The sequence below is a fragment of the Cetorhinus maximus genome, chromosome 26, assembly GCF_964194155.1.
Source record: "Cetorhinus maximus chromosome 26, sCetMax3.hap1.1, whole genome shotgun sequence".
Taxonomy (NCBI): domain Eukaryota; kingdom Metazoa; phylum Chordata; class Chondrichthyes; order Lamniformes; family Cetorhinidae; genus Cetorhinus; species Cetorhinus maximus.
Window position 1 is genome coordinate 9,537,185 of NC_135904.1, and position 22,584 is coordinate 9,559,768.

Sequence of the window (22,584 nt, forward strand, 5' to 3'; positions counted from 1 at the left end):
CACTGAATATCCCACAAAAATGTTTTTATTCCTCGTCAAAGTGTTTGTGATCATAAACAATTTAAGACATTCCCCTTTTATGAAGTTGCCTTCTGGAGATATCAACACATGTTATACATCCATTTTTGCAACAGTTTAATGGTATATCAGCACTGTTTTGCTAGAGAAGTTAAAGGAGGCTTCAGTGTGTTAAGAGACCCAGTGAAGATTAGGTCATAAAATTAGTTTAGATAATGCCCATTTGATCTCATCATGTCAGAATACCAACCCTATTATCTACCCATGGCTGCAATTGGCTGTTTCTTAAATTCATTCAGTGTCCTGGGATCAACCATGCTAACCATCAGTTGTGAAATCAAATACAGTACTAGTGATTATTATGATAAAAAATAATAACAAGAAATTTTACACATTGTTTATTTTTACCAACCCTATTTTTGCCCCCTTCTCTACTGCAAGCACCAATTCTTACTGGGTTATGGTTCTATGGGTGCTGGGACTTCTTCAGCCCCTCACTTAGAAGGCCATCATTTAAACTCAAGCTTTAACAGGAATGTCATTCAACCATGGGAGTTACCGTAGCAAAGCCTGGTGTTGTTCAGTGTGGCACATGCGCACTTTCCATAGTGGTTAGAATTGATATCTCTGACTGATTTCTTTTCACCCTATCTTGGCATTGATTCCAATTGACCCATGCTGGTATAAGCTAACACAGCATAGACCAAGGATCAAACCAGTGACCCCTGGGTCAGAATGGCTCAGTGCAGTACTGAGCACCCAATTCTAAGCTGTGTGTTACTCCTGAACCAAGTGATAAAACACATTCTATGAAAATCACAAGAGGAAGATTTTACTTGATTACTAACCGAATCTGAATGATATTGTGTGCTTAACTTTATATAACACTAGAGAAAACATTTAAATATTACTGTTATTAAAATAACGTATTTTCTTAAATTTTAAGCTGTAATATTGCCATTTTAATAGTTGTTAACAGGCTCCCAAGAGCATTATTCCGAATAGAAATTGCACAGCATTAGAATTGAGTTGCTAACTGAGATCAAATTCTGATGAAATTCAATATCCATCATGGAAAAGATGCAGCAAATCTGCACTGGAGAATAGATTACCAGTTTTTAATGTGGTTTTCATCTCTGCGTGTTATCATTTACAAACAAAATGAAAAGCAGCCAAGCAAACACATCCACAATTCACGTTCCGGTATACTTGCTCCAAGCTGAATTAAAGAGTTTCAAAACATGAAAAATATTGGAGCTGTGAGAACACAATGCAACATACAGAAAACATTTTCAATAATGATGAGCAAACACTTTATATTTGAATTTTTATGTTCTCTCTCCGGATCTCTTCCTCCAATTTTTCAAAATTGGACATGGCACTGTTTTTTTTGTGCTAAAATGGTGCCGTCAAGTTTCTTTCTGTCATTTAAACAGAGAATAATGGATACCTGGCAGTGAGATAAAGGCTGTAATTGAATCAAGGGACTCCAGATGGCCCATGTATAGAATAGTGGATACCTGGGAATGATTACGAGGCTATAATGTAATTGAGGGGTTTAAATGGTTTATTTATGTAGCTTTTTCTTTGGCATTGTGCCATCAGCAGCACCTGTGTGTTACTCTCACCACTAATGGTACCCCATAGTGTAAGCAGTGCAAATTCTGCAGCTCTTAGCCCAAACTTGGGCATTCTTCAGAGGACAGTCCATCCCTGGCCTCAGTGTTCAAGACTAGTGGTAAGGAGAAAGGGGGAATATACCCACAAAAACTTTTACAGTTCACCTGGACATATAAACACTTTGTACAGTTTTAATGCATTTATTAATCGTCCTACTAGTCCTGAGATTAGAAGAAACTTTTCTCCTAGCTGCAATGGTGGATGTTCAGTCTCACAGTAAAAGCAGCTGAGGCTTAGTTCCCTTCAAAAAGAAACTGATTACATATAAATCAATGTCTGGAAATAAGTTTACAGTTTATCAGATAGGGGCAGACTAAATTGATCAAATATTATTTCAGACTCGACCCTTCCTATGACGCTGGGAGCTGGCAGATTGTAATGTGGGGAGCACAGCCATCACAGGGACGAACAGTACAGGGATGAGGATGGCTGAACCTTCTGGAGCTTTACTTGATTACTGTTAAGGATCAGAGAATGTTCATACAAAACGTTTCCTCAGGAGATTAATGGCTAGAGATAACTGTTTGCAATACAAAAGTTAAATGTTCATTCACTAATATCATTAAGCAGTCATGGCCAGGCTTTAATGTGTTGTGTGGAATTTACAAGCGTATAGATTGTACATGATCAATGCAAAAGGGTGGGCCAAATGCAATTGTTTTGTTCTGCGTTTTACTATATTTTTTATAATTCTGTGGCTCTATTATTGTGGGTTTATCACAGATTTGTTGGCTTCTTATTCTAGAGGGGAACTTGCTGGGGGCAGTGGTCTTTTGTCCAAAAACATTCACTTACATGCTAACTATTTACATAGGTTAAATGAGATGAAGACATAGCTGGAGCTACTCTCTGATATGCTTCATACTCATCTTTTCTTAGTGAGTGACATAGCTCCTTACACACATTCTCAGTAGCTATCATTGGAGTTAACCCTTTACTCTAATCTCCCCCAAATCTTTATCTCCATACTATTATACACACATTCTCCTACACCTCCCCTCAAAGTCTCTTTTCTTAAACTTTAAGTCTCTTCCATGGTTTCACCAGTTTTCCTGAACGAGTGCAGAGCTCCTTCTGAGGTAGATGGCAATCCTGTTGCTCTGAGGTCAGTTCCAGGGGGTTGTCACTCTTGGTTTCTCTCATTTCTGGTTCTGTAGCTGTGACATTCTCCTGAGGTTCAGGGTACTCTGCCCATGCTGTTAATGGCTTTCTACCCATTGAAATTAGGGCAGATCTGTTCCTTCGAACAGGTGCCTGACTGTGTCTTGGCCAGAAACGATCTCAGTAGCTTCTCAATTACTGTACCACATAGTTCTGGTCTCTGATCCATACCCTCTCTCCCTTTCCAAGAATTGAAGGTCTTGAGCCCTATGCCTCTGGTTAAACGTACGAGCTGGACTAGCTTGGAAAGCTTCTTCCTTCTTTCTAGCTCGATGATGGTCTTCCATCGTGGCATTTGGTAGCAAGGTGGGGGCAGGAAACGAAGTTGGGTCTTTAGCCTGTGGCCCATCAGAAGCTCGCATGGGGCAAACCCATTCTGTAATGGTGTTGAGTGATAACTAAGCACAGCGAGCTCAAAGTTGTCATTCTTCTTCAATAGGCCTTTTATAGTGCTTACCCTCCTCGCTCAGCTTCTCTGTTACACTGAGGGTATTTTGGGGAGCTTGTGGCATGTACAAATCTGTACGATGGTGCAAAGGTTTGGAAACACTCATTGGCGAATTGTGGCCCATTATCTGAGATGACAATAGCTGGAATGCCATGTGTAGAGAATATTTTCTTCAAGGAGGTAAAATTGGCTTCAGAGGTGAGGCCATGTAGTTTTGATCCTCTATCCAGTGGGAATAATAATCTACTATTATAAGAAATTTTTTCCCTTTATCGTCAAACAAATCCTTGCCAAGGTGTTCCCAGGTCCATGATGGGAAGGAGGAGGGCAGAAGTGGCTCTTCCTCCTCCTGTCTGTGAATGGTGCAGATGATGCAGTTGGAGACCATCTTTTGAATAGAGTGTGAAATGCGTGACCATCATAGTGGCTATTGTGCCCTGGCTTGAGACTTGGTTATGCTAAGATGTCCTTAATGGATTTTCAGCAGGACTTCCAAGCGGAGAGCTCGTGGTACTGTCACTCTTGCATCGTATACCAGGAGGTCGTCTACGGCGCTAAAGTGGTGACACTGTTTGAAATACTCAAATGGAGCTATTAGGCTTTGCGGCTGGTATCATACCAGAGTATCACTCAGTTGGTTTAGTGACTGGTGAAATGACCCCTTGTTGCAGCATCGCCTCTATCTCACTCCTGACTCTTTTCAGAAGTGGATGTAGGAGCTTCCTTGGCATCTGTCTTGAGTGTAATGTGATACACGGTCTTCAGCTTACCGAAGCCTTTAAAAAGTGTGGGGCAATCCCTCCTAAATTCATTATCTTGTTTTTTGCTTTGACTTCACCAACTTTTATAAGCAAGTTCAGAGCTATACAGGCTTTTGTGCTCAACAAAGAGCATTCTTGATACTGTACAATGTTTCCGAAATTTCTCTATCTTTGTATTTTAGTATCCAGCTGGCCTTGAACATTTAACTTGGTCCCCCCAGACTTTAGAGTTGAATAGAGGACGGATCTCGTGTCACTTTATTCAGCTATGAAACTCTGTCAGAAAGCACTGAGACACCAGCTCCTGTGTCTAGCTTGAATTCGGTCTGATGCCCATTTGCATCAATGACAGGGCTCCAATATAGGTTTGCATTTTCCTTTATTTTTCCTAGGAAGCTGCTTTCCTGGTTATCAAGCCTTGAATGAAGGCTCCTTGAACAGATTTCTCCTTCTGACTGATAAATACAGATTGAAACCATTTTCACAGAATCACAGTGCAGAAGAGGTCCTTCGGCCCATCGAGTCTGCACCGACACATGAGAAACACCTGACCTACCTACCTTATCCCATTTACTAGCACTTGGCCCATAGCCTTGAATGTTATGACGTGCCAAGTGCTCATCCAGGTACTTTTTAAAGGATGTGAGGCATCCCGCCTCCACCACCCTCTCAGGCAGCGCATTCCAGACTGTCACCACCCTCTGGGTAAAAAAGTGTTTCCTCACATCCCCCCTAAACCTCCTGCCCCTCACCTTGAGCTTATGTCCCCTCGTGACTGACCCTTCAACTAAGGGGAACAGCTGCTCCCTATCCACCCTGTCCATGCCCCTCATAATCTTGTACACCTCGATCAGGTCGCCTCTCAGTCTTCTCTGCTCCAAAGAAAACAACCCAAGTCTATCCAACCTCTCTTCATAACTTAAATTTTTCATCCCAGGCAACATCCTGGTGAATCTCCTCTGCACCCACTCCAGTGCAATCACATCCTTCCTATAATGTGGCGGCCAGAACTGCACGCAGTACTCCAGCTGTGGCCTCACCAAGGTTCTATACAACTCCAACATGACCTCCCTGCTTTTGTAATCTATGCCTCGATTGATAGAGGCAAGTGTCCCATATGCCTTTTTCACCACCCCACTAACATGCCCCTCTGCCTTCAGAGATCTATGGACACACACGCCAAGGTCCCTTTGTTCTTCAGAACTTCCTAGTGTCATGCTGTTCATTGAATACTTCCTTGTCAAATTACTCCTTCCAAAGTGTATCACCTCACACTTTTTAGGGTTAAATTGCATCTGCTACTTATCTGCCCATTTGACCATCCCGTCTATATCTTCCTGTAGCCCAAGACACTCAACCTCACTGTTAACCACCCGGTCAATCTTTGTGTCATCCGCAAACTTACTAATCCTACCCCCCATATAGTCATCTGTGTCGTTTATATAAATGACAAATAATAGGGGACTGAGCACAGATCCCTGTGGTACGCACTGGACACTGGCTTCCAGTCACTAAAGCATCCTCTTGTCATCATCCTCTGCCTCCTACAACTAAGCCAATTTTGAATCCACTTTATCAAATTACCCTGTATCCCATGTGCATTTGCCTTCTTTATAAGTCTCCCATGTGGGACCTTGTCAAAGGCTCTGCTGAAATCCATATAAACTACATCAGCTGCACTACCCTCATCTACACACCTGGTCACCTCCTCAAAAAGTTCAATCAAATTTGTTAGGCATGACCTCCCTCTGACAAAGCCATGCTGACTATCCCTGATCAAACCTTGCCTCTCCAGCTGGAGATAGATTCTCTCCTTCAGAATTTTCTTCAATAGTTTCCCTACAATTGACGTGAGACTCATTGGCCTGTAGTTCCCTGGCTTCTCTCTACAACCCTTCTTAAATAGCGGAACCACATTAGCTGTTCTCCAGTCCTCTGGCACCTCTCCCGTGGCCAGAGAGGAATTAAAAATTTGGGTCAGAGCCCCTGCGATCTCCTCCCTTGCCTCCCTCAGCAGTCTGGGACACAAATCATCCAGACCTGGAGATTTGTCCACTTTTAAGCCTGCCAACACTTCCAATGCCTTGTCACTCCCTATATCCTATGCAACTCGGGTGGGGCATTCTTCCTGTCTGTGGTCTTTCTTCCTGCCACAGCGGGGACATGGGAAAATGGCGGCTAGTGCCTTTTCAGGGTGTTTATCTGATTGCTGCTTTGCTATACTTTGGGTTCCACAACCCGCAAATTGAATGACTCCATCTGCTGTTCTTGGGGGATTTTCCTTGCATCTCTGACAAAAGCCTTATTCTACCTCCACTCTTCAGCCTGTCTGGCCAGTTGTACTACTTTGCTTACATTGTTACGACCAGTTCCTGGATGGCGTCCCCCAATTTTTTACGATCCCAGGCGAGATACCCCAAATTGTTAATTTTCCGAATGGGACCCCAATTTTGTTACACTCCCAGGTGAGGCTCCCCTTCTTTATTCAATCCCCTCGGTTGGTCGCAACTAGGTTTAATTTGAAAGGGATCCCTTCCCTCGTGGATGCCTTTTCCCAGACCAAATGTATTTATGTTTTAGGAGGAGCCAATTTAACACAGGCTTTCTCGAGTCAAAGAAAGCGTAAGTTTATTAGTTACTAAAACCTGAGAAAAAAAATAATAAAAATGTAACACACACACAGACACAGATCAGAGATGAGAAGTTGAACCCAAAAATAAAAGTTAAATAAAAGATATATGAATCAGTCTTTGGCTTGTCGGTGAGGAGTATGGCAAAATGTGAGGGTATTAAGTTGGGTGATTCCAGTACAGCTGACTTTGGCAGTTGAGCAGTTGGTTTGGAGACACTTGGTTCTGCAGGTTAGCTGAAGGAGCTGTCCTATTTCCATTTTGACTGCGGCTTTGTTGACTTGTGACTTGCCTCCAGCAAGAGAGAGAGAGGAGAGAAAGACTTTTACCTGCAAGCTGCAGGGATGCCTAGTTGCTGTTCTTCTGCTATGACCTTCACAGCACACATGAGCACACCAGAACTAGAACACATAGATCAGGTTTGCAGCTGGCTTTTTAAACCACTTTTTTGTGTAGTCCTGGAAGGAAAAAACAAACATGTCTTTCACCCAGAACCTGCTTTCTTTCAACTCAGACCATTTCCATATACTGAGATATAACTCAACAGGAGATGGTTTCTGCTGTAATTAGTCTCCATTGTCTCCGAGAGATTAAAGTTCAGTCTTTTGCATTGCATCTCTGCCTTTCAAGTGTCTCTGTCTGAAGCAGGGCTTGACATCTTTTTTAGGTGTGACATTCCATGTTCTCTGGATTAGTCAGTCAATTATAATCCACATAGGAATTTTTCAGAAAGTGGTTTCTTTACATTCTCAGCCAGCTTTTGCTTGTAGGGGCTGTATCTTCCAGTCGGCGAGTGGGAGCAGGGCCCGCTTGACGATGCGTAAAATGACACGGGGTGACATCGGGCATGCGTCCCGAAGTCACGGCGCATCATTCAGACTTTCAGTTTGGCGGGCGCGCACCTGAGTCGGCTGCGCGCCCGCTGACCTGTCAACGGCCTATTAAGGCCATTAACAAAGTAGTTGAAGTATTTAATGGACCTGCCCGTCCAACCTTAAGGTTGTTGGGCAGGCCGGGAGCCCTGGCGGGCTTCTGAAAAAGCATGAAACCTCATCCACGGGCAAGATGAGGTTTCATGAGGATTTAAAAATCCCTCAATATTTTAAAATAAAAGTTATGGACATGTCCCAACTCAAGAGACAATGTCACATGAAGGGACATGGCAGGGAAATTTTTTTCTCAGCTTTATTTAAAGTTTAAAATGTGAGCCAATCTCCCTGAGGCAGCATTTTGCCTCAGGGAGATCTGTGCACGCTTTCGCGCACATGTGCGAAAGAGTGCACTCCCGGCTGAGGGAATCCACCCCCGCCCGCACAGGGAGTGCATAGCGCTTCCTGGCGGATGTCACGCTGGGCGGGCCTTAACTGGCCTGCCCACGTAAAATGGCGGCTCGCCCCCGACCAGGCCTGCCCGTATGCGCCCGCTCTTCCCCCCCAACGGGGGGAGAATGTTGCCCTAGGTCTTTTTAAAAAACACATGTCTTACTTAAAAAGTTCATTATGTCTGTAAGTAATTCGGGGTTATGATGCCCTGTCGTGACAACATTTAAATCTTCCCAAGATTGTAAGTAATCAGAGAGATTCTCATCTAAAATGCCAACAGCTATTCTATCTCTGATTTTTAGTGTTCCATACTCTCAATTTTCAGCTAGGCGGTACAATTCATAGATGAATGAGTCAATCCCTTCATCCTGTTTTTGACTGCACTGTTTAAATTTTGCCCTCTTTATGACAATATTTTTACAAAGACTGAAGTATGAGTCAAAGGCTCCGATGACATCCTCGTAGGAGGCTGTCTCTTCATTCACCCTCTGAGGGGCCAACACATCTGCTATGCTCCCAAAAGTGTATAGCGAAGTGCTAACTCGATCTTTGTTCTCTTTTCTCGCAAGACCTGAAGCATCTCAGTACCAGATAAAACGTCTTCATCAATTTTGCCATTGCTCAGCCTTTCTGGAGCCCTTTATATTTTGAAAGGATTCTGCCAGGGGCAATGTAGTAGCCATTTCTCACTCTGGTTCGAGGTTGTCTTTTCCTGCGCTGCTTGTCTTGCCAGTTGAAGGGCTGCCCTTGTTATTTGGTTGTCTCTGGTGTGGTTACTGGGTCGGCCTCGAAGTCCTTCACCCTCTGCTCTGCATTGTCGCTGGGTTGCATTTGAGGCTTTTCCCACCTCTTTCTACTGTTCCTCTGTGAATGTAGTGACAGCTGACACCATCTGTTATTGTGGGTTTAATCTTGGGATTCGTTGGTTTCTTTCTCTAGAAAAGATCATCCTGGAGGTATTGGTCTTCTGTTCAAAAACTTTTATTTACATGCTAACTATTAACAAAGGTTAAATAAGACCAAGACATAGCTGGAGCTACTCTCTGAGATGCTTTATACTCATCTCCTCTCAGTGAGTGTTATCACTGTGAGATAGCTCCTTACGCACATGTTCAGTAGTTATCATTAAAGTTAACCCTTTACTCGACAGTGGCGAGTTAAATTCAAGAGATTGATTGCTCGATAAGCCAATTTTTAAAAAAGCAACCAAAAAAGTGGATTCTGACCTTTCTTTCCCACATCTTCCAAATACTGCACAGAGGGACTAATCAAGTTGAAATGCACCAGTGCATTTAATAAACCTTAAGGTTTAACGGGTTTATCCAGTGTATAACTAAACCTGGCAGATCAGGAAAGGATGAGGTTTGGTCCACAGTTTGTGTTGAGGTTGCTGTTCTTAGCCTGGGAAGGGTTGGAAATCAGCCAGAGTTCCCACTGCTACTCGCTTTAACCTTTGGTGGGAGATGCAGTTGCATGGATGTAATGCCAGGATACGACTGGATTCAGTTGTGATGTCCCTACACACGGCACGGCCTGTTGACACTCACCCTCATAGCTCACCTGGTGAGGTGCAGGAGGCCACCTGATGCCCATGGAACCATACTCCAGCGAGGATTTGATATCTTCTGAAGAGGGGGAATGTGGAGGAATGGGCAAAATAGGTCACTACTATGGTTGGGTGATTTTTGCTATTCATCCACAGGAGCCACTGGCAAGGCCAGTATTTATTGCCCTTGAGAAGATGGTGGTAAGCTGCCTTCTTGAATATTGTGCAACTAAATTGCTTGGTAGGACATTTAAGAGGGCTGTTAAAAGTCAGCAACATCGCTGAGGGCCTGGGGTCACATATAGGCCAGATCAGTTAAGCACAGCAGACTCCCTTCTCTAAAAGACATTAGTAAACCAGATATTTTTTTAAATCACAATCTGGCATTGGCATGGTCACCATTACTGATACCAGCTTTATATTCCAGATTTTATTTAATTAATTTGGTTTAAATTCCCCAGCTGTTCTGGTGGGATTCTAATTCATATCTTCAGATTATTAGTCTGGGCCACTGAATGACTAGACCATGTAACATAACCACTATGCTACTGCACCCTTAATAAATTGGTTTTGTCAGCCACCTGGTGATGCATGGGTACGTGTTGCAGAAATCCAAGATTCTGGATTCACCAATTCCAAGACATAACCTCCAGTTTGTATTAATGGTTCTCAGGCAAAGCATTTCTTTAGTGGTGTACTGAGGGATTGCTGCACTGTTGTAGGTGCCATCTTTCACGTGGAATGCTAAACCATCTACCTTCCATGAAGCTCGTAATAGATTCCATGGCAAATAGCAGGGGAGTTCTGAACAATATTATCCTGCAACCAACATCATTAAACAGATTATCTGATCATTATCACACTGCTGTTTGTGGGAGCTTACTATGCACAAAATGACTGCTGTATTTCCTAAATAATTTCCTTGTGACTACATTTCCAAAGGACTTCAATGGCTGTAAAGCGTTTAAGCATGTACTGAGGCTGTGAAAGTTGCTTTATGAATGCAAGTTCTTTCTTTCTTAAAACATTACAGTACCTCCCCAAAGGAGTAGCTTTAGGTTGAGAAGGAACAATTTGATTATAATCTGAGCTCTTGTATTTTGACAGGCTCTTTGTGGACTCTCAGGATTTTAACAACTTATTAAGAAGTTATAACTGTAACACGTACCATTTACTAAACGTTAAAAAATCTAAAAATGTAAAATACACCTCTACTTAAAAATCTTTGCTATAAAATTGCTGAAGTGTGCTACTGAATTACACCCCTCAGATGGATTAACATAATGTCGTAGTTATACTAATTATTTCCCTTCAATATTAGTTTTTTGACTAAACATCTTCTTACTAAATTAGATTGTTCCTAGAACAGAGTCAGGGACGAGTATATAGTTCCAGCTGTAGAGCTAGAATGGCACATGTACAATGGCCTAAATGCACACCTGTTCAGATGGATATAAAAAAAATCCCAGGGTGTTATTTCAAGAAGAACAAGGGAGTTCTATGGTGTTGTAGCCAAAACTTTTCTCTTAACCAACACTCCCAAAACTGGCTAGTTGGTCTTTTACCTCAATGCTGTTTGCGGAGTTTGATGTGTGCAAACTGGCTATCATGTTTGCATACATTACAACAGTGACTATAATTCAAAACTAACGCATCAGCTGTGAAGCACTTTGGAAAACATTGAGGATATGAAAAGCACTATATAAAATTCATGTTCTTTCTTTAAGAAATTCAAAGCAACAATTTGATCTGAAAACAAAGCAGGGATTTCCTGTAGTATGACAAACATGTTATCACGAGGAAAATTTATACCTTGACAGAGGAACATTTGTAAGAACTTTTCCCATGTTGGGAATATTTTCTTATTAGCTGGCTGTGCATGCTCTGCCAAAATTCCAGGCAACTCCCTTGATATCGTCAGCTCAGCAGGTTCCTGCATAACATGTTAAACACAAACATTAGCAGAGGTTAAACATATAGTGAATGTAATTTAAAATGGAAACTGGAAGATTAACAGTCATGTCAACCACACATGCAAAGATGGCAGCCAACTATTTGCTATTGCTGATATCACTTTGTACTTTCATACTGGATTTCCCCATTCCCCCGTTTCTATGTCTTTCACTTTTAAAGGACATGCTTGGCTCCATCTACATACAGGAAATTCTCTGATATCACGTGCAAATTTTCATATGTGAGGCTTTCGACATGAGGCCACCAGAGCAGATACTGATACTGAATTTACTTGATGTTTGCATGTCCATACTTCCAACAGGGATCAATGGACAATAATCATGAGCAGGAATCATAGCCAATTTCCCCATCCCTAGCCAAAGGTTGTTGCATCTAATTGCTGCATCTGTAATTACTGCTATAACCGAGATTAGTTAAATCAAGTACAGATTCTGGCATATTCTGGTCAGTACCACACCATGTAGTTAATTTAGCACTGCATCTTCAGGAAAACTAATACTGGCTTTTAATTGTGTCCTGCTGTTTGGATTTTTTTTTTGTAATTTATTATTACAGACATGGCCTGCTGTTTTCTGTTGGTTGCACCTGCTGAGTGTATGATGTGGCAAAGGAAGCAATTTAACATTCATTCATACAAGGAATTTGAGCTCATCATCTAAGCTGATGCTCAATTTTCGTGCTGAGGGAGTGCTGGACATGGCAGCATTTTGACGAGGTGTTAAACCATCTAACAGTTCCAATGGTGAATAAACATTAAAAGATTCCACTGAAATGTTCGAAGAAGAGGGAGCTGTCCCAGGATCTTGGCCAAGATGCTTCCTTGGACTGTCATAAAAAAACAGTCTCACTGGTCATTACTCCCATTGCTGTTTGTGGGATCTTGCTGTGTACAAAGGCTGATGCATCCTATCCTGTACCAAATCCACTCACCTATCACACCTTCCTGGATTGGCTGCTATACGCATAACAATTAAAATATTTCATGGCATTGCCCCTCCTTATTTCTGTAATTGCATCGATGCATTAAAGGGGAAGCCAAGTAAAAACATGAGGGAGAAAGGAATAGAAAGATAAAATGACAGGGTTAGAAGAGGTTGTGAGGAGGCTTGCGTGGAGCATAAAAAGCAGCATAGACCATTTGGGCTGAATGGTCTGATCCTGCACTATACACTCAACACAAAAGCAAAAAACTGCGGATGCTGGAAATCCAAAACAAAAATAAAAATACCTGGACAAACTCAGTAGGTCTGGCAGCATCTGCGGAGAGGAACACAGTTAACGTTTCGAGTCCATATGACTCTTCAACAGAACCAAGGAAAAATAGAAAAGAGGTGAAATATAAGCTGGTTTAAGGGGGGGGTGGGACAGGTAGAGCTGGATAGAGGGCCAGTGATAGGTGGAGATTGCCAAAAGAGGTCTTAGACAAAAGGACAAAGAGGTGTTGACGGTGGTGATATTAGCTAAGAAATGTGCTAATGGTGACATTAAGGGTAGAAAGCAGGACGAGCAAAGTACAGATAGCCCTAGTGGGGGCTGGGGTGGGGGGAAGGGATCGAAATAAGCTAAAAGGTAGAGATAAAACAATGGATGGAAATACATTTAAAAATAATGGAAATAGGTGGGAAAAGAAAAATATATATAAATTATTGGAATAAGGGGGATCGGAAAGGGAGTGGGGATGGAGGAGAGAGTTCATGATCTAAAGTTGTTGAACTCAATATACAGTCCGGAAGGCTGTAAAGTGCCTAGTCGGAAGATGAGGTGCTGTTCCTCCAGTTTGCGTTGAGCTTCACTGGAACAATGCAGCAGGCCAAGGATGGACATGTAGGCATGAGAGCAGGGTGGTGTGTTGAAATGGCAAGTGACAGGGAGGTCAGGGTCAAGCTTGTGGACAGACCGAAGGTGTTCCGCAAAGCGGTCACCCAGTCTGCGTTTGGTCTCTCCAATGTAGAGGAAACCGTATTGGAAGCAGCGAATGCAGTAGACTAAATTGAGGGAAGTGCAAGTGAAATGCTGCTTCACTTGAAAGGAAGTTTGGACCCTTGGACGGTGAGGAGGGGGGAAGTAAAGGGGCAGGTGTTACACCTTCTGCGGTTTCATGGGAAGGTGCCGTGGGAGGGGGTTGAGGTGTAGGAGGTGATGGAGGAGTGGACTAGGGTGTCCCGGAGGGAACGATCCCTGGGGAATGCTGCCGGGGGGGGGGGGAGGGGAGGTGGGGGTTGGCGGAAATGGCGGAAGATGATCCTTTGAATGCAGAGGCTGGTGGGGTTATAAGTGAGGACAAGGGGGGGACCCTATCATGGTTCTGGGAGGGAAAGGAAGGTGTGAGGGCGGATGCGCGGGAGATGGGCCAGACACGGTTGAGGGCCCTGTCAACCACCGTGGGTGGAAAACCTCGGTTAAAGAAGAAGGAAGACATGTCAGGGGAACTGTTTTTGAAAGTGGCATCATCAGAACAGATGTGTCTCCGTGCTCACTTCTTTGGGCAGGAGTCCTCTCCCCGTTCAACAAATCCTTTTACCCGCCTCCAATATTCTCCGTCCACCTGGACTCCTCCCTCTGGATTCTTATCTGCTCTTGATCTTTTCATTGAGAACTGTCGGCATGACATCAGTTGTCTCAATTTCTCTGCTCCTCTCACCCACTCTAACCTGTCTCTCTCTGAACTTGCTGCACTCCGTTCTCTCAGGTCCAACCCTGACATTGTTATCAAACCTGCTGACAAGGGTGGTGCTGTTGTTGTCTGGCGCACTGACCTCTACCTCGCAGAGGCTGAGCGTCAACTCGCAGACACTTCCTCCTACCTCCCCCTGGACCATGACCCCACCACTGAACATCAAGCCATTGTTTCTAGGACTGTCACTGACCTCAACTCCTCTGGAGATCTTCCTTCCACAGCTTCCAACCTCATAGTCTCCCAACCTTGGATGGCCCGCTTCTACCTCCTACCCAAAATCCACAAATAGGACTGTCCCGGCAGACCGATCGTGTCAGCCTGTTCCTGCCCCACGGAACTCATTTCTTGCTGTCTTGACTCCATTCTCTCTCCCCTTGTCCAGTCTCTTCCCACCTACATCTGTGATTCCTCTGACACCCTACATCATATCAACAATTTCCAGTTCCCTGGCCCCAACCGCCTCCTCTTTGCCATGGACGTCCAATCCCTCTACACCTCCATCCCCCACTGGGATTAGGGATGGGCAATAAATGCTGACCTAGCCAGTGGTGCCATGAATGAATAAGAAACAAAAGTTACTATTCTGTGTTGCAACTTAAATGATCTTTAATTTAAATACATCATCCTAATTATCCCAAAGATCCCGTGAAAGTTTGGCTCTGTGCAAATTTAGCTGTTAGCAGAACTTTCAACTTATTAAATAAGGTATTAAACTGAATGCCATATATATATAAATTTATTTAAACCTTACTAACCCTCATACTGTAAGAATGTATTAATTATTGCATTTTAAATTTATTCTGGAATGGTTAGTGCAGAAAGCCTGAGTAATTATATAATCCTGTCCTCATGCTGTATGCAAACCAAGTACAGTGACTCCTGTCCCACAGTGCACAATGTGACATAGCCAGGGTCTGCAGGTAGGCAGGAGCACCCAAGCCTCATTGCCTATCATTAGTGCAGCTCAAAAATGGTGTTTCTGTCACAGACACTGCAAGTGTTGCAGAATCTTTCCCCCACAGTCGTTTATAATGTTAGAAAGTAAGTTAGGGTAGTGCCAAGAGCAATTTAGTATGCACACTTCACGCATTTGTACTAGAATAGTGGTGATAGTAATTTCTATTCTGTAATTTAAAATGACCATTTTAAGTTATCAGCAACTGAAATTATGGCATGCTGCCCCAGTACTGATCCAGTTTAATACAAACTAAATGAGACCTTTAATGTTTTACTTCTTTTAAATTCTCAGAATTTAAAAAAAATACACAATGCATAAATGACATAGGTTTACCTACTTGGATCTCTGACCAGACTGAAATCCTTTTCATTCAATTTTATTCCTTCTTCTCCTTAGATGCTGACTATTGCTGAGATATGTTTCACAGAAAGCAAGTGACCCAAGTATCCTGGACAATGAGAGAATTTACATTCTCTGAACTGTTAGTCTAGGCCTCCAGATTATTCATGCTGTAACATAATCACTTCATGTGAAGCCAATTATGCCCTACCTTGGAACAGGAAGTGGTGGGGGGCGGGGTGTGGGGTCCCTCAGCCCTTTGAGCCGGCTGCACCATTCAATTAGATCCTGGCTGATCTGTACTTTAATGTCATCTATCCATCTTGGTTCTGTAACCCTTAATAATAATGCCAAATAAAAAGCTATCAATCGCAGCTTTGAAATTTTCAATTGACCCCCAGCCTCAACTGTTTCTTGGGGAGAGAGTTTCTGATTTCTACTCCCTTTTGTGTGAGGAAGCGCTTTCTGACATCACTCCTGAATGGCCTGGCTCTAATTTTAAGGTTATGTCCTCTTGTTCTGGACTCTCCACACCAAAGGAAATATTTTCTCTCTACCTACCCTATCATGAGTCTGGTGGAGGTCAGTTGTCGTAGCACTATATAAATACAAGTACTTTTTAGGAACATAGGAACAGGAGTAAGCTATTCAGCCCCTTGGGCCTGTTGCACCACTGTTAGTTCATGGCTGATCTGCACCTCCACTCCATTTAGCTGGCTTTCCTCCATATCCCCTGATATCCTTACCTAGCAAAATCCATTAATCTCGGTCTTGAAAATTTCAATTGACCCTGCATCCACAAACTTTCCGGGTAGACAGTTCCAGATTTCCATGGGGGTATAAGGGCACAATGCTTCCTGATTTCGCCCTTAAATGGCCTATTTCTAATGTTAAGTTTATGCCCCTATCTGATGTGTTTAACATTTAAAGATCTCGATTTGATCTCTTCTCAGCCTTCTAAACTCAAGTGAATAAGCTACGTTTATTCATCATATCCACTTATCCTGGTGATACACTGTAGTCCCTCCAAGACTAATATTTTTTCTGAGGCACAATGCCCAAAACTGATCACAGTGCTCAGACTGTGTCTGACCAAGACTCTGTGCAGCCTTGGAAAGGGGCCATGGCTGTGCAAACGCGGCATTGCAATGGTTAAAACAGAACTTTAATTATCAAAATTACTGTCAGTTTGGCAATGTTTTCACCTCTGGATTAGAAAGTTGTGCATTTACACTAGGGCCTGAGCGTATAACCCAGGCTAACATTGTAGTGCAATACTGAAGGAATGTTGCATTGTTTGATGGGTAAGATATTACACTGACACCCTGTCTCTCTAGTCCAGCGACTCGGGTGCACTATTGCAGGAGCAAGGACTTCTGGTGTTGTAGCTAACATTCCACGCAAATCCAAGTCTACATGGCCATTCACCTCATGTGGGATATTTCTGGTGGGTGGTTGTCACATTTGCGTACAGCACAGTCAGTGCTCTTCTTAAAAAAATTCTTCATGCAAACATGAAAGAGACTAAATAAATGCAGATGCTTCTTAGTGAATTCAAAACAGTAATATACTGGCCACACTGCTTTTTTGATTTAATATGCTACTTGAATCCCTTCTCCCCAATTAGTTTGCCCTTTTAGACTAATTCCATGAGGGTGTTGTTCACTATCCACAATGCAAAAAACTATATTTTTTAAATCGAAAAAAGCTCAACTAACAATAATTGCAGTATTAGAAGCACAGAAAAAGTATTGCACAATCTCCTTGTAAAAGGGATCTCTGTATGTTAGCATATTACTATACAAATGCTTCATTTTTTGCCTTTCACTGTTAATGGAAAATGTTTTGTAAAATATTTGTTGCATCTATTGAACCCATCTGAGACAATTTCCTCTTATATCTAATGACCCATCACACTTATGTGAAATGCAATTCGATGTGGCTTCAGCATGCATTAAGTGGAATTGAGAGCTGCATACAGACTCTGTGTCCACATGGTATTATCTGCTCACTCTTCCTTGAGAGGCTGCATCGCTCATTATCCAGACTTCAACCCCAGTTCCTCAGAAAGGCTTAGGTCTGTTTAAAACTGAAGAGCCTTTTTTTTATAACATAATAGGGGCGCATATGTTATGCTGGAACACATAAGCAGAAAATAACAGCTTTAAATGCCTGGCACAGGACCCAGACGCTGTACTGTCTTGTACTCTCTTCGGTTCAGCTACATTTTCTTTTCTTAAATACCACATGGGGTCCACTTCTTTCTTTTCTTCGGATTAATTACCCTTTGTCAAGCTGAGACCAATTATACTCAATAATTAAAGTATAAACATGTAGTTTAGAAACAGGGTAAAAAAAAAGTATCTGGATGCAGTTTTCTATTAAAAAATACAATGTTTTTTGTACCAATTTCCTTGCCTCCTTGCTAGATAAGGTTCCATGGGCACCCACTGTCTTCTGGTATCTGTCCCCAAACTGGCTGTTCTTCATCAGTGACATTGGGGAGTGTCAATAGAAACCAGCCATGAAGCTCCTATTCCTCACCCAAAATTTGTACGTTTGTACTTTTCAGCAGCAGTTGCCAGCGAGTGAACAGGGCTGGCCAAATCTTATTCCTCCCTAACCTGGTGCTGCAGAACACACTGTTACCCTGACTGAGGTCAGCTAACTCAATGCAGACTAGAAATTAAATCTGGAACCTTTTGGGCTCTGTGGCTCAGACTTTACTAGTGGAGCCTGCATGGTGGCTTTTTGTTAAAAAAGATCTTTTAAAGTTCGGTGCCTATCAAACAGCACAAACTGTCATCTACGTTTCTCATGTTAACAGGTTTATGAGGTGCAATTAATTAGGCACCATCATACTCAAAAACCTTGAATGTTTCCTACACAGCGCTCTAATAAACCTGTCACTGTGATATAAGACAAAATTAAATTAAAAAAAGCGTCAGATCATTTTCACAGCATACATTACAAAACTACTTTTTCCGTTTTCTGGCCACACATTCCAATTATTTTGTACTGTAAACTCTATCAGGTTTAGATTGAACACATGTTTTCCTCACCTTCTTTCTTTGTCATCAAAGAATCTTGTGTTACTTTTCATTGCCACACTTCTTTTGTTACTTCTGTACTTTACACTGCAGCCTCTCGGCCTCTCTCTATTCCTCTCCTCCTTTCAGACACTCCTTAAAACCTACCTCTTTGACCAAGCTTTTTGTCACCTGCCCTAATGTCTCTTAGTGTGACTCGGTGTCAAATTTTCTTTGATAATGGTTCTGTGAAGCACCTTGGGATGTTTCACTATGTTAAAGGTGCTATGTAAATGCAAGTTGCTGGTCTTGTTCTAGAATGAGGTTCTTTTATTCCATAAGGACTGGAAAATTTTGGGGCTTTCATTTGCAAGTGTATTTATCCAATAGTCTTATAAATGCTTACACTTTCCACATTCTCCAGATAATCACAGCACAATTTTAGCCCCCCCACCCGGCCTGTTCCTCTGTCTTCCCAATAGCTTTGGCATCATTCACAGTATGTGATGTGTTTAATTCATGAAATACTTATCACCACCAATGTGATAACAATTACATTTTAAAGTTTAGCACAACAGTCCTATATAAATTGCCAAAGGTCAACAGCTGAATAAAGTGCAAATGCTTCCAGGCTGTGAGATGTTCAGATTTGGAATATAAAAAAGGTACTCGGATAGCATGACTCAGAAGAACTGGTTTAGAAAGTAATTAGTTTATACAAAACTCTTATTTAAATAGTAAAATACTGCAATGAAACAGTGCACAGAAAGAAAGAGCAGTGGGGTACCGCAGCAAAACGTTACATTAAATTCCTGGAGCTTCAGGTAATGCTTGATGGGATATAGAATCAATTCAGGCTGTGCAGTTCCTTGTATTACAGAAAGCAGCATAACTTGCCTCACATTACAATGCATTGCCAGATGAAAATTACACTTACACTGGGCCACACAATAATAATGGCAGGAAAACAAAAGTGAATTCTCAAACTAGTCAGCTAGAAATACTCCCAAAATATTTATATTTTTTCACAACTTGTGTCATCCAGTGTGTTTTAGTCTCCCTGGGACAGACATTGACTGCAGTCAAAACAGCTAATGGGTGACTCGATCACAAGCCTTTGCCATTAGTACTCAAAGTCAGGTAGTAGGAGGAGCAGAAGAACAGCCCGAGAATGAATCTTCCATCTGATTTTCCTTCACCATTGCAACCCAGATGAACTAAAGAACAATTCAAGGGAGCAGGGGAAGGGGAAATATCCCACTTTGTTCCTCATCCAACAAAACGTGCCACTCATTCAGATAAACCGCGTTTTTCTGTCATAATGGCCCAAGACCACAAGGTCTTCTTATGTTTCACATTGCACCTTCTGAACAGTTGCACCTAATTTATTTTTGCAAGCTTTTTGCTGACTGTGGCATCTTCCTGTGGATAAAACTACTATTGTACTTGACTACATAACAACAGTCATTGTACTTCAAAGTAATCAATGATATGTGGAATCCTTTAAATTGGTGCTGAGGGAAGTGATAAAACGCTAGATAAATGAGCGTTTTTCTATACTCTGGGCAGGTTAAAATATAGTAGATGCAACAGTTATATATTTATGTGAAATGCAACAAGAATACAGAAAATGTTGGAAATGCACAACACATTGGCTATCATCCGAAAGAGAAAGGGTAATCTTTCGGGTGTGACCTACCAACGAAACTGGTAATCGCTGTTTATAGGGTTGACAAAAACCAATTTGGTAAAATTAAACATTGTCTAGCCAACTTCTAAAAGGTTACCCTGGAGCATCCCCTTTACATTTTTCTTACTATTTCATGACAGTCTGCAACAATTCTGTCATTCCTGCTCAATGTGGATATTTACGGGAATCATTACATGCGGTTTTACAATATGCTTCCTTACTACGGTATTCCCGTTATGCTATGAAAGGCGCACTATGCTAGCAAATGCTATCATCTGCAGCAGCTCTTACCAGCTTATGCTTTAAAACGTTTAGACATAGATATGGAGGAAGATTCATTTATTTTTTTTTTTACTGTTTCTTTCTTAATACGGCATATTTTAGAACATTCCACCCTGCAGGGAAGGACCCCTATTGCTTCACCATATTGAAGTGGTTGCCTGATGATATTTTATAGGACAAACTTACAAGATCAGACCTGATTACACATCTGAAGATGCAGGCATTCTTTTTAAAATTAAAGCATAAAATATCTTTTATTTTAATAAAATAATCAGATACTCTGAACTCTCATAATTGTTAAAAACAAAAATCGATTCAGGAGGTGTAATATACAACAAATGAGGTCAGGCATATTCTGTCATATCATTTCAGCATTCTACTTGCATTATGGTATCAATGCTAATAGTCAGAATTTGTCACCATGATAGTCAGAAGGCCCAATGATGTACCTGCATGGTCTACAGGTGTGTAAAAAAATTTAGGAAGGAGAATGTGTTTTTTTTAATCTGGTGGTGTAGCAGTTAAGACGCTCATTTCACATTATTGTAGGTTGGAGCCTCAGGGGCTTGTCTGATAATTGAATTCACCAGGGAAACAGATGATCAGTTTTATCAGCTCTCAGCTTGGCTGCTTGGTGGGGCACCCTGTGGAGGCAGAGAGAGACCTGGGGGGATAAGGGGGAGGGGGTTGGGGGGGGGGGGGGGTTAAAACTGAAGGGAAACTGACACTGGCTTTCTTACTGTGCAGCAGACATGCCTCCTGCTGGCTCAATGTAGTGTAGCATAGTAGAGAGAACCGTGTGTCCGATTATTGCTGCATTTCTGTTACTTGGCTGTACCTGTAGGCAGTTTTGACTTGAGTGACATTGTGCTATTGTAAAGGTGGCAATGTTAGTGCCTCTCACATCCGATCAGCTCAAAAGTGGTACCTCTCCCTACTGTTAGCAGTGTGAATGTAGAGGTGACATTCTGTTCTGCCTATAGATGGGATCCATTCTTTGCCTGTCCATATACTCCAGCAAACTTCATCTTGTACTGCTGTCTCCTTTCCCCCAACGAGAGAAAATGTTTCCTTTATGCAGCATTGTAGCCAAACCTTAAGCACATTTTTAAAGAACTGGGGCGAAATTTTCCATTCTGAAGACTAAGTCCAGTGGTGGGCGGGAAAGCCGGTGTGATTCCTGCTGGGCGGGTGATCAAGCACTATCTTCCACTTTTCAGCTCATTAATTATGCATCCGTGAGGAGCTCGGCAAGTCTTGTGGTGGGACCGGGCAGGAAGTCGCCCACCCCTCCATTGTCTGATGGCGCCGGATAGACATTCACTCATTGCAGGCCAGGAGCTCTGCAATACTCCTACAGAGTCCTTGTGGCTGCAGCTTGTACTGAACAAGTTGGCAGATGTGAGCAACCACACCCCGGGACATACAAGGGCACCTCCGACATTGCCTGTCACTCATCTCTAGATAAGAGCACCACCTGTGATCCACCCACGTTCGGGACAATGATCACTGTTGCAGTGTTCCATGTTGGTCAGCCTCTTAACTTTATAAAGTCCCCGCTGCCTCTTGCTGCTCAGGCCCTTGCTCCTCCTGGCCCTGTGCCAACCTGTAATGGGCCCTCCTTCTCCTCATCTGGATGAGAGCCATTACCAAGGCAGGGTTGCTTTCATCATCAATGCCTCAGTGGATGTGTGAATGAATTGTAGTGATACATTAAGTGAGAATGTCCTTTAAGGTTTCCCTCCATCTCAAAGCCAGCAGGCGAGTGCTAAGCCCTTCGCTCGGCCTCCATCCAGACTCGGCATCCACACCCCATCCCTTCCAGGTAAAGAACATCCTGGAGGACCAGATATGGGTGTTCCTCCTGTTCACACATGAATGCATATGGATACATTGCTCTTTCAGCAGGGTGATGGCAGACATGTGCAAGGAGCCTCAAGTGGGCATTTTTCCAATTGTCTCCACTACCCTCAAACCTCTATAGAGATCACTGCCTTGGCAGCATGGAAAGACTAACTACATGATCTCTTGTCAGCCATAACTATTCGCCTGGGATGATGGAAGTTTGG

General features: G+C 42.5%; 1 protein-coding gene across 2 annotated transcripts in view; it reads right to left on the bottom strand.

The window, feature by feature from the left end:
* iqch (IQ motif containing H) overlaps window positions 1-22,584 on the bottom strand; it is a 148,116-nt gene that overhangs the window by 37,821 nt on the left and 87,711 nt on the right. For both annotated transcript variants that reach the window (XM_078530083.1, XM_078530082.1), the window contains one exon: window positions 11,379-11,499. In XM_078530083.1, coding sequence (XP_078386209.1) covers window positions 11,379-11,499 — 121 coding nt within the window. The remainder of the gene's footprint in view (window positions 1-11,378; window positions 11,500-22,584) is intronic.